We start from the raw sequence: 13,408 nt of genomic DNA, 5'->3' as shown, positions 1-13,408 counted from the left end.
AACATTGTAGTGCAAGTCTTCTGGTGATTAATTATTTAAAATTTTGTTTTCAAAAGGTATTTTTACCAGTACAGAATTTAAGGTTGACAACTTTTTTCTTTCCATACTTTAAAGATAAGCAGTATCTTTAACTCTCTCCTTGTTTGCTTTTTATTCCTCTAAGAAATCTTTTATCTTTATCTTTATTTTTTATATGTAATGTGTCTTTTTTCTCTACTTTTGAGATTTTTGCTTTATCATAGTTTTAAGCAATTTGTTTATGATGTTTTGACTTTATTTGGTATAGTTTTCTTCATGTTTCTTGTGTTTAGTGTTCATTGAGCTTCTTGGATCTCTGGCTTTATGCTTTTTCTTAAATTTGGAAAAATATTGGCCATTATTTCTTCAAATATGTTTTCTGTCCCTCCTCTAATATGCTTTTCTTTAGGGACTCAAATGACATATATATTAGGCAACTTGAAGTTGTTTTACAGCCCACTGATTTTTTTTCATTTTTGATAATTTTTATTTCTATGTCTACAAATTCATCTTTTCATCTGCACTATCTAATCTGCCATTAATCCCACACATTTTCATCTTCACACATAATTTTTCTATCTAGAAGTTCCATTTGGTTCTTTTTTATTTCTTCCATGTCTATTTAACTTTTTAAGCATATAGAATACAATTATTATAACTGTTTTAATGTTTTTATCTGCTAATTTAACATCTGTATCAATTCTGGGTCAGTTTTGATTGATTATTCTCATTATGGGTGATGTTTTCCTGCTTCTTTGGATGCTTGGTAATCCTTGGATGCTAGACTTTGTGAATTTTACCTTGTTAGGTGTTGGTTATTTTAGTATTCCTATGAACAGCCTTGAGTATTGTCCTCTAGTGCAATCAAGTCACTTGGAAACAGTTTGATCCTTTTAGGTCTTACTTTTTTGATCTGTGTGATCTGAGCAGTGTTCAGTCTAGAGCTAATTATCACCTCTACTGAGATAAAAGGCTTCTGAGTACTCTATCTATCTAATGCCTCATGAATTAGAAATTTTTTCAGTCTGGTTGGTGGGAACAGGCGCCAGCCTTATGTTAGCACAAAACACTGTTCTCTGTAACCTTATTGAAGGATTCTTTCTCCAGACTTAAATACTTTTCTTACACACATGCTAATCAGTATTCTCTCCCTATACTTGAGGGTGTCCCTCTGCTAATATCTTGGTTCCTCTGTCTCTGGGGCCTTCTCCTCTTCAGTAATTTATCCTGTCAGTTCTAGTCACCTTGGTCTCCCCAAACTCTCAACTCTACTTCCTCAACTCAGGTAGTCCACTGGGATAACTTCTGGGTCCCCTCTTCCCTGTGCTGTTTCCTGGAAATTCTCTCAAAGCAATAAACTGGGGTGACTTATTTTTTCCATCTCTCAGGAATTGCTCTCTCATTGCTTGTCTTGTTTCTTGAAACCATTGTTTTATCCTTTGTTCTGTGGGCTGTTTATTTGTTTGTTTTAGGTTATTTCAGGCAAGAGGATAAATGTAGTTAATATACTTCATCTTGGCCAGAGGCAAAAGTTGTAACAACAGTTATTTACTTTCTACCTCAGGGTCAGTTGGGCTTCAGCTCATTTAATCTGGGGTCATTGAGAGCTGTTTGAGCTAAGCTAATTTCTACTGGACTTTATATATATATGTACATACAAATACATATGTATGTGCTAAGCTAATTTCTACTGGACTTTATATACGTACATATGTATGTGTATAATACATACACGCATATACACATATACATGTATGTATGTGTGTGTTTATATACATGTGTACGTATGTGTGTATATGTATGTATGTATGTATATATATATGTATGTCTATATACATAAAGAAAGAAGGTTTAATTAGTTGAAAGTAGAAATCAGCAGGTCAGTAGTAGCCACCATAATCTTTTGGGATATAATGCTACTAATTTCAAAGAAGTTATGGGTATAGTGTTGAAATGTATATTTCTAAAAGTAACTATGGAAATTATCATTTAACATCTTTGTTTTTTATTTTAAAATTAGAAGACAATGTATATAAAAATATGCAAGAATCACAGGAAACCCACATATCCAACCACCTAGATGAAGTTGTTGCTGCTGTTAGCATCACTCATAGAAAGAAGTTCCGAAACAAACTGCCTCAGACAGCACTATTCCAGCCTCCTCGAGAGAAACTCCACCTCTGTGAAGAGAAAGCAAAGTCCTATTCCAACAGTCATGAAGTAAGGAGACTTTTGTTTCTGTATTTCTACTCTGAGAATTGAGCTATAAGGTGTAATCAAGAGAAGTAGAATGTTTTGGATTACATTCCTAATCTCAGCAGTTTGATACAAGAAAGTATATAAGACAGTGCCTTTGTTATAACATGAATGAATGCAGTACCTCTAGGCTCCAAGCACAGCAGTTGGCATGGCCAACAACAAATATTTATTGAGCTCGCACTATGTGCCAAGTCTAGGCATTGGGATACAACACAAACAAAGCAGATGCAGCTTCTGCTCTCATAGAGCTTGTAATTCCTTATCATCTCAAATCTTGTTCTCTGCATGCTTCTTTCCCATTCTTTCCTCAAAAGTTTTACTCATTCACTAACTCATTCAGTAGGCATTTCTCTATCACCTCTTATATGTTGGGTCCTGTTCATCCATTCATCATAAATATCTATTGTATGCTTAATATGTGCCAGGTGCAATGTAGGTGCCAGGTGCAATGTAGGTGCCAGGGGCACAGAAGGAAAAGCCACAGTCTTTGTCTTGGAGGGACTCGGGATTTGGTTGGGAAGATAGACGGGGGACAGATAATGGTAGTCAGGTTGATGAGTTCTGTGAGAGCTCGAGTGACATAGATGCAAAACACAAAGGGGTGGACAGTGAGCCTGGAGGTGGTAGAGGGACAGCAGTTAAGGCACACTTTCTTGGGATGGGAGTTAGGTAGACTGCACTGGTCAACAGTGCTTAGGAGTTGGACAGGTGAGGAAGAGGACCAGATGTTCTGGATAGAGGTAGCAGATGGACAAGAGCCAGTGGTCTGAGGAAGTGCAGTCTGTCTGGGGAACTATAAGGAGCTGCCTGGGACTAATGTGTTAGTGACACAGGGCAAGAAAAGAAGCTGGATTATGGGCAGGAACTGAGGCCCAGAGGGCACTCAAGGCCTAGTGAAAGAGTTTCGATTTTCTCCTAAAGATGATGGAGGATTACCATGAGGTTATAAGCAGAAGCATGCCATGAGCAGGTCTGATTTTAAGAACAGTCACTCCCATAGCTGTGAAGGGTATGGACAAAAAAAGAGTAAAACTGCAAGAGGAGCATCAGTTAGGAGGATATTTGCAGTAATCCTGGCAAGTAATTATGAGGACCTGAACTACATGTGGCAGAGACAAATAGAAATGCTGAGCTCTTTTGAAAGGAATTTAGAAATGCAAATCAGTGGGACAGGGCTGGATGACCGAGGGGACATAGGGAATGGAGATGTGAGAGTGAGAAAGATGGGGTGTGTAGAATTCCCACCACCCAAGGTCTGAGTCTGCTTGGGTGATTGGAGACTTGTCCATGACCTTCATCAGTATAACGAATACAGGAGAAAGACCAGGATTATAGAGAAAGAGCATAAATTTGGTTTTGAGGTTGTGCTTGTTCATTATGCAGCAGATACTCACTCAGTACCTACTATTTGTAGGCTCTAGGCTGGCAGCCTTTCTCAAATAGACTTCTGCAAAAGAATTAAGCCCTCATGCCCAAAGGCATTTAACAAGTGTAAAGAATTAACTTCTTTTCTGTGTAGCTAGAATGGTATTAAACATTTCATTGTTCTGTGATTCTGGTGAAGAATCCAGGATACAATGGTGAACAGTACAGACAAGGTGCGTACCCTGATGGACCTGAGAGGCAATCAACATTGTAAATGAACCAGATATTATAGACTGTGATAAGGGCTAAGGAGGACGTAGAGTGGCTCCGTCTTGGGTAAGGTGATCAGGAAGGGCCTCCAGGAAGACGTGACAGATGAGCTGAGACCTGAGGAAGAGAAGAGCCAGTGTGGAGGAGCTGAGGGAAAAAAGTTCTAGGGAGAGGAGACAGCACACATACATCTACAAGGTAGGCACAAGCAGGACACATTGGAAGCAAGGAGAAGAAGCTGCAAGCTGACATTAAATAGAGTGAGAGAGGCTGTCAGTTCACTTAGGGCCTTGCAGGTTTCAAGCTAAGTGCCCTGGAAGGCCTTAAAAATATTTTCAGCAAGGTATTAACATGATGTAATTTACTTTTTAAAATATCAGTTTTTTGGTAATTTTGTATTTTAAAATAATTTCTGACTTACAGAAAAGGCACAATATTCAGTCATTGTTAAGATTTGCTTTATTGCTTTGTTCTCTGACTCTCATTGTTTTTCTGAACTGAGAGTAAGTTGTAGATATTATGGCCCTTTACCTCCAAATTCTTCAGTGTTTATTCCCTAAGAATAAAGCTATTCCCTTACATGGCCACAGTACAGTGATTGTAATTAGGAAATTAATGTCAGTATCATACTACTATCTAATCTGTAAACCTTGTTTATATTTCTTCTTAATAATGTCCTTCACAGAAAACAATCGGACCCATGGTTCCGTCTGTGAATTCATGTTAAATAGAGTTGTCGTGTCTCTTTAGTCTCCTTTAATCTGAAACAATTGCTTAACCTACTTTGTTTTTCATGATCTTGATATCTTGGAAATATATACTCTAATTGTTTTGTAGAATATCTCTCTATTTGAGTTTGTCTTATGCTTCCTCATGATTCTATTCAGATTGTACATTTGGATGTACCACAGATGTGACATGGGGCGCTCCTTAGTGCGTCCGGTCAGGAGGTGCAGAATGTCTATTTGTCTCGGTACAGTGATGCCAACCTTGAACACTTGGTTAAGGTGCTGTCTGGAAGGTTTCTTTACTACAGAAATGCAATTTTTCCCTTTGTAATTAATAAGTATTTTGTGGGTAGATTGAGACTGTGTATATATTTAGAACTTCACTCTGCCACCTGAGTCAGTTATTACTGTGATGTTTGTCACATAGCCAGTCTCTGACTTCCACATTCTTTCAACATTTGTTTGTTGGCATTCTATTATAAGGAAGAGCTTTTCTTTCTTCACAGCTTGTTTATCATTCATTTATTCCTATCAGTATGGGTTCAGGAAATTGTATTTTTCAAATACACTACAACCTATTATTTTTATGGAAGCTTAGATTGTTCCATATCTGCCAGTGAGAGACCCTTCAAGCTGGCTTCTGAGTCCTCAATCCATCCCCTCATGGTTTAACCACTTCCTGGCGCTATTACTTGCTGGTAAATCGTCTCAACTTTCCAGCCTTATATTCCTCCATCTTTAAATTGAGGGGACCAGGTTACATTATTTCCAAGGCTCCTCCCAGTTTTGAAATTGCCTTCCTACTTCGTCCTTGTCTTCTGTCTGCCCCTTACCGATGCCTATTGCTAAGTCACTGGAACTGGTAGAATAAAGGTTGGAAAACCAATAGGGATATCTGGACCATGCCTTATAACAAATAAGGAAGTGAAGGGAGGACAAGCTGTTTCTTGTATACCTCTATCCCCACTCAGGTCCTGAGAACTAAGACTATTATCAGGGAAGCCCAGCTCAGCCTGCACAGTCCCCTTCGCTGGATATCTGTAGTTGGGACAGATTCACTATCAAAACAGATCTACCTCTCTTTTTGTCTGTCTGGATTCCATGATGTTGTCATCATTTCCTTCTCTTTCATACACTGTAGTTGTTGTTCTCTTTCATTCTCTCCAAAGTAGTCATTCCCTAAACTTCCTGTGTCTAGAGGCAATAAAAAGGTGATTCCCAAAAGAAGTACAAACAGCCAGTTAACACATGAAGATGTTCAGCCTCATCAATTTGGGAGAAAAATGTGGACTAAATCAAGGAGACATGGGCTAACTGACAAATTGACAAACTAAAAACCAAACAAAAACTCTACAGTTTGTACTCAGTTCAACATAAGGGGCATTTCTGCTCACATGCTGCACTGAAAGTATGAACTGGTGCAACCTCTTGGAGAGGTACTTCAGCAATGGCTCCTCACAGCCTCAGAATTTTGCATATCCTTTACACAGCAATCCCATTTGTGGGAATTTGTTTTGTGGAAATGTTTATGGGTATGTGCAAAGCTATCCATACAGGATATTCAGTAAGTAAGAAATTTACAAACACCTAAATGCCCAATAAAGAGTGGATTGAGTAATGCAGTTATGATACAGTCATATAATAAAATACTGTGCGGCCATTCAAACTTACATCATAGAAGATGACATGACAAGTTATTCATAAATTGTTAAAACAGCAGCTGTAAACCTGCATGTAGTTTATGAACCTATTTTTGAAAAAGAAAAAATATATAAAGATAGATTCACAAAAATAAAGAATAAAGGGATATTTAGCTACATAGATATCTCTAGGGGGTAAACTTACAGGTGATTTTTAGTTTTTATCTTCTTGCTCATCTATATTTTGACAATGAGTATACATTATTTTTGTAGTAAGAAACATGTTACTGTAGAAAAAAATACCACAGTCCACCTTCTTTCAGCACTTTATGGTGAGCATGTATTCCTTAGCTCCTCCTGCTAGGTCACAAAAGTGACTCTGCTTTGGCCAACTGTCTGGCTGTGTATTTTTGTCAAGAAAAATGTTGTTTTAGGGTGAAGGTATTTCCAATGCATGTAGGAATTGTGTGGAAATGCAAGCCCTTTCAGCTTTGACATTGATGGGGGTGCATCCTAGGTGTATCCTGGATCTTCTCCACAACTCTATCCTTGTTCTTACCTTTCTTCCTCTGCTTTGACCCTTTCAGCTTTCTTTCTTCAGCCATCTCTCTTGCTGTTCTGACTATCTGTTGCTGCATAACACCCCAATAACTTAGTGGCTTAAAACAAAAACAGCCATTCATTTTTCTCATGAGCCTGCAGTTTTTGCAGAGCTCAGTGGGGTTTGCTCAGTTTTGCTCCACACAGCGTCAGCTGGTCTTGAAGGGTCTGGAGAATCTGCCGCCAAAATAGTTCACTCAAACTATCAGGCCTTTCTATGTGGGTCTTCTCTCCATGGGGCCATGTTGGCTTCCTCACAGCACTGTGGTTGGGTTCTGTATTAGTTTGTGGTGCTGTCATAACAAAATTCCACAGATGCTGTGGCTTAAAGAACAGAGTTTATTTCCTCACAGTTCTGGAGGCTGGAAGTCCAAGATCAAGGTGTGAGCAGGGCTTGATTTCATTCTAAAGCCTCTCTCGTTAGTTTGTAGATGACTGCCCTCTTGCTGTGTTCTCACGTGGTCATTTCTCCATGTGCATGCCCTTCCCTGGTGTCTTTTCCTCTTCATATATAAGGATACCAGCTGTATTGGACTAGAGTCTGCCCGAACACCTCCTTCGAACTTAAATCACCTCTTTAAAGACCTCATCTTCAAAAACAGTTACATTATAAGGTGCTGGGGGTTGGGACTTAAACATATGAATTCAGGGAGGTTGGGGAGGAGACACAGTTCAGCCCATAACAGGTTTCAAGTGTGAGTACCCAAGAAGAGACAGAAAGCAAAGCCACCAGTTCCTTTAGACTGTGGCCTGAAAACTGGCACTGCATCATTTCCTCCAGGTTCTATTGGCCAAACAGTCATAAAGCCCAGATTCAAAGGGAATGGGACATAGACCTCCATCTCTGAATGGAAGGAGTATCAAATAATTTTGGAGCTGAGGTGTTTGTTTGTTTGTTTGTTTTGAGACTGAGTCTCACTGTGTCACCCAGGCTGGAATGCAGTGGCACGATCTCGGCTCACTGCAAGCTCCGCCTCCCGGGTTCACACCATTCTCCTGCCTCAGCCTTCCAAGTAGCTGGGACTACAGGCACCTGCCACCACGCCTGGCTAATTTTTTGTATTTTTAATAGAGACGGGGTTTCACCGTGTTAGCCAGGATGGTCTCAATCTCCTGACCTCGTGATCCACCCTCCTCCGCCTCCCAAAGTGCTGGGATTACAGGTTTGAGCCACCGTGCAGCCTGGAACTGTGTTTTAAAAACTGCCAGCTCTGCTTTGAGGATCTGGCTGCTCTGAGACCACCTGGGGCTGGGAATCCAGTTTTCTGTTCTTTTTGTCCTATCCCTGAATGAAAATGTGCTTCTTGCTACTTTAATCAAGTCTGTAAGTCCTGCTGATCTCATTTGCTATGCTAGTATAGATGGCTAAGGAAAGTTTTGAATAGAGAGCTGAAGTGTAGTATTTGACAGCCTGGGCAACATGGCAAAACCCCATCTCTACCAAAAATACAAAAAACTAGCCAGGTGTGGTGGTGCACACCCGTGGTCCCAGCTGCTCAGGAGGCTGAGGTGGAAGGGTTGCTTGAGCCCCCTGGAGGTCGAGGCTACAGTGAGCCGATATCGTGCCATTGTACTCCAGCCTGGGTGACTCCAGGTGAGTGAGACCGTGTCTTATACACACGCACACATACACACACACACACAAAGTATAGTATTTGAAAACACTACCATTTGCTCCTGTTGTGCCTGCATATGTAGTAGCTGTTCATTGGTGGGCAGCTGGGAAACCTGGAGAATGACTAGATGTCTGCTCTACTTTTTCTATTTTTTAAATTCTATTTCTTTTTTTCACCCTTAAATGTACTATAAATTGTACTTCTTATGTTTATTGTCTATTTCATCTGACCAGATGTACACTCTACCACCCCAAATAGATCTTTGTCTGTTTTGTTCTCTGATACATCTGAAGTGCTTAGAACAGTGTTTTGCACATAGTAGTCACTCAGTATTTATCAAAGGGTTATAAAAGCACGTTGATTTTGTGTTTTGTGACTCTTAAGTTTTAAGTTGTGTAACTGGTAAGCCTGTTTTCTCTTCCTAACAGTACAAACAGGCCGTCCACGAGCTTGTGCGTTGCGTAGCACTGACAAGAATTTGCTATGGAGACTCACACTGGAAACTAGCAGAGGCACATGTTAATCTGGCTCAAGGCTACCTCCAGCTGAAAGGTAAGCTCGCCTTAGACTGAGGGGGATCAGTTGGTTGATTTCTGCTGTTCTCCCCAAAATTTGATTGACGCTTAATTAGAAGGATCAGGCTTTTTAATATTCTCCTTTCTAAATACCAAGAAGCCATTTCTTTTTAGAAAGAGTTGTTAAGGTATATAACCTGTAAACATTCAAAGGGGAAAAATGGAAAAAATATTTTAACTTTTCTGGGGTTTTTTTTGTTTTTTGTTTTTTTTTTAATGATTTCAAAAGTAAGGTTCTTAGGAGAAAATTAATCTGTTGGGCCAGAAGACTTTGTAGGAAAAAACCCAAGGTATGGAATAGGGGCCCAGAATGGGATCCATTCACACTTTTATTGGAGAATCTCTTGACTGTAAATAACCAAAAAATTTAAAAAGACTAACCCAAATTGGCATAAACAAAAGTTTTTGGCTCATACAACTTAAAAATTCAAGGGAAAAACTTTTTAGACTTAGCCATATCCAGTGTTCAAACAATGTGACCAGGATTCAGTTTGTGTCTCTCCCACTGCTTGGCTCTGTTTTTCTTGGTATTTGCTCCATTCTTCGCCAGGCTTTGCCCATATGGTGGCAACAAGACTGCCTGCAACTTTAGCTTCCCTTATAAGCATTCCCAGGAGTAAAAGAATGTCCCTCCACCAAAATCCCAGGATTTGGGAAGGGTTCTAATTGGAACAACTTGGGTTGTATACCAAAGGCAAGGAATAGTCTGATTGGCTAAACCTTCCTTTTGGCTTCATTGGATCCTGAAGGAGAAGCAGGCCTTCGCCAAATCACATGGATTGGATGTGTAGGAGCCAGGATCCCAAAAGGGAAACAGAGGGGAGAATGGGTGCAGGGAAGGCAAAAACAATAGACACCCAGGATATGATGATGGCCTCTACTTACTGACTGTGCAGCCTAAGACAAGATGGACAAGAGCATCTCTGTGCTCAGCTTCTTCAGCTGAAAAGTGATAATGATGGTGATGGTGATGCTAGCTTTCCAGGGTTGGCCCAGTGAATAAAGAAGATCATAGAAGTGGAAAACACCAAATGCTAAGCATATTCTATACCAAGCGTATTCATTATTGCCACCCAATAAATTTGGCCAAATCTGATTATAGACTGGTCCTACCTATTAGATCAAAGGCTCTTAGGGACCTTGGAGATTATCTAATTTAAACTCTGCCCTCCCACCCTGTTTTGTAGATTCAGGGAAAACAATGAGTCTGAGTTAGGACAGCTTTCCCCATACCACACTGTGAATAAGTAGCTGACCTGAGACTCAGACCCAGGATTTCAATGCCAGCTTGTCCTGCCATCTGGGGTTTCAGATGATGCTTTTCTTATACAGCCTGCTGCCTCTCTGCGTGACAGTCCTTCTTTCTCAATTTAAAGTAAAAGTAGTATCTACCATTTATTAAAGTCTCATTTGGTGCCAGGCATCATGTTGTTTTCCATGCATAACCTTATTCAGTCCTCACCACAGTCCTCAAAGGTGGGTGTTTTTAATATCCCTGTTTACAGCTGAGAAAGCTGAGGCCGACGTTTTATAATAAGTGGTAGAGCAGGGGATCCATCCTGGGCAGTCAATATTCTTGAACTTCACCCTATGCTGCCGCCAGTAAATTGAGTTCAGGTTCCTTCAGGGACTCGACACAGTTGAAAATACAATCCAACATGCTTTGTATAACATCACAAGCACAGGTGGACTAATACGTGTCTGTGCTTTTTAAAAATATGTAATGACAATCTTGTGTAAGAATTCCCACATAAAAAGCATACCCTTGATTTTCTGCATTAGAAAATATATTCTTCCTGTTTTATAGACATAGGAACAGAATTAACTTCATATTTTGACAGGTTTTTTAGAGATCTGAGATACAATTTTGTGTAACTAAGAACATAAGACGGGGGCTATGTGTATGTGAGTGGAAGTGGGTGTCAGTGTAGGGGAGGAGGATGGGAATACAGGGAAGTGCAAAGCCCTGAAGCCTTGCTGGCAATCTCAGTCCTCCCTTCCCGCAGATTAACAAGCCCATGGAGGAACACTGGAACACACTGGGGAATTCGTTCTTAGTCGTAATTTTTTTTTGCTCCATTTTGTTTCATATTAGTCTCTTACCACATAGGAATATGAAATTGTCACACAATCTGTTACCTCACTGGAATTGTGTTTGTAAGTTTTTGTAGATATCAGATATGTATTATGTTAAAAAAAATAACTCTCTGACATTATGATTATAGGTGGGTGAGCTGAAGATTCAGAATTTTTAGTATTTCATTAAGATTGCAGTTACACAGCCAGGATTAAAATTCATGAATATTTTATTTCCTGCTCAGAATGCTATAGTTCTTGTATTCAGTTTGTTTCTTATAATTATATGTAACATATTTTACTTCTGCTATTGGTGAGGTTTCAAAGCTGTTCAATTCCAGCTCATTTTGTTTATTTCTAAAAAGACCATTTGGGGGGAAAATTTATCTTGAGTACTTGGTATAAAACACTTCTTTGGTTGTTACAGTCATGACAGTGTTTCATGCTGCCCAGATACGTCTCCATGTGTCATTTGACAATATGTGAAGGAGACCTTGTTAGATTCCCAGACCATAGGGAACTGTATTCCTGTCCACTTAAGATGAAAGAGAAACTGAGACCTGTTTTTTTTTGTCTACAGGACTGTCACTGCAAGCAAAACAACATGCAGAAAAAGCCAGACAAATCCTCGCCAACTCCATTGTGCCTCCCTATAACGAGAATACAGATGTTTTCAAGTTTTCCATTGAGCTTTTCCATACCATGGGCAGAGCTTTACTCTCCCTTCAAAAGTATCCTTTTGCCTCTAACTTTTGCAAATAGAAATACTATTCACGTAATACTTACATGCCAAGTAAAAAGCTGATGCTGATGGATAACTTAGGAAGTGTGATTAGAAGTATGGGAGCCAAGGAAGTTCAGGACATGGGGTGTAGAATCTAGAACCAAGTGGAAAATTTCCTGAACACAATGCAGATTTAAGGAAGCTTCAGAGAATTTGACAAAAGCAGAGAGACTTTCAAAGGAGCTGCTACAATGTGGAAGGATTATAAAGGAAGAATGGATAGAAATTGAAGCACGGATCAGATTATCATTTGCACAGTAAGTTTCAAGTTTAGGATTTTGCATACACGATGGCTGGAGGCTCTTTGCCAGTAGAATCTGTCTCAGGTAGGAGAAGCATCTCCATGAGGCTGCGGCCATGGCTTTTCTGGAGGTCACTGTGTAAAAGTAAAAGAGGAACACAGTCATGTCAGAGCAGCCCCAACCAGGGCATCCATCAGTGACACTTTTCACTGTCTATGGAGTGCCCTGGGTCCCAGAGTTCTGATCATGATTCTCTTGACTTTCATTTCACCTGCTCTCCCTCCTCACCCCCAGCCCCTACACGCTTCTCTTCCTCCCTCCCTTCCTTTTTTCCCTGCCCTGCTCCAGTCTAAAATGCTTCAACAGGCTGATTTTATGATGAAAGCCTCAAAGGAGAAAGATCTTAAACATATCTGAATCCATGATAATGAAAGGATTGTTCTTTGTTCCTCACCTTACTCCATATTCACCAAATAAACTCAGCTGGAAGAGATATGAAGAGAAGGTTGTGCGTAGTTAGTACTTTTATCTCTCTCCAAAGAGCAACCTAAGCCAATTCCTCAGAGTACTGGGGTGACAGAATTTGCCCACACTCTTTGGAAAGATGGACTTGTGCAGAGGAAAAGGTGGAGAAAGGTCTGTGTTGGAAGAGGCAGAGAATCCCAGTTGACCTACATGGGTGCCCTTAGCCAAAGCCAGAAGAATTCAGTTTACCTTCCTAACTCGACTGTATGTGTAGGTTGATTCCCAAGACAAGTCGGAGAACCCACAGAATCATTTTAAGAAGGTGCTAGGAAAGGGCCCCGGGAGAACACGCCTAATGCTTCCATGTGAATGGAAAGTGGGAAGAACCAACTTTGACTCATGCAGTTAAAGATACTTCTTTTGTGATCACAATTCTGCTTGTTCTTTTGTTTTTCTTGGGTGGTTTTTGAACTGCAAGTGCAGAGCTCATTCATCTCTGCAAATCCTCTGGTATGGATTTTTAAATTAATTTTTCCCTTCATCTCCAATCTTTTCTTTCATTCTCCTACACACACATCACAGATAAATACTTTAATGATGGCTTATGTTTTTGAGTATGTATCTCTGAATGACAAACAATATTGTTTTATATTTATGTGTTTAAAATTTGTATAAATTTGGCCGGGCACAGTGGCTCATGCCTGTAATCCCAGCACTTTGGGAGGCTGAGGCAGGTGGATCATGAGGTCAGGAGTTCAAGACCAGCCTGA

General features: G+C 40.0%; 1 protein-coding gene across 2 annotated transcripts in view; it reads left to right on the top strand.

Moving 5' to 3' along the window:
- TTC23 (tetratricopeptide repeat domain 23) overlaps positions 1-13,408 on the top strand; it is a 111,162-nt gene that overhangs the window by 17,971 nt on the left and 79,783 nt on the right. For both annotated transcript variants that reach the window (XM_030815074.1, XM_030815075.1), the window contains exons 2-5: positions 2,039-2,238; positions 8,925-9,048; positions 11,728-11,878; positions 12,063-12,188. In XM_030815074.1, coding sequence (XP_030670934.1) covers positions 2,059-2,238; positions 8,925-9,048; positions 11,728-11,878; positions 12,063-12,188 — 581 coding nt within the window. In that variant the 5' untranslated portion in view covers positions 2,039-2,058. The remainder of the gene's footprint in view (positions 1-2,038; positions 2,239-8,924; positions 9,049-11,727; positions 11,879-12,062; positions 12,189-13,408) is intronic.

Source organism: Nomascus leucogenys, chromosome 6 (genome assembly GCF_006542625.1).
Source record: "Nomascus leucogenys isolate Asia chromosome 6, Asia_NLE_v1, whole genome shotgun sequence".
NCBI lineage: Eukaryota > Metazoa > Chordata > Mammalia > Primates > Hylobatidae > Nomascus > Nomascus leucogenys.
The sequence above is the reverse complement of the archived record's forward strand: the minus strand, read 5'-3'. Positions and strand labels throughout refer to the sequence as shown.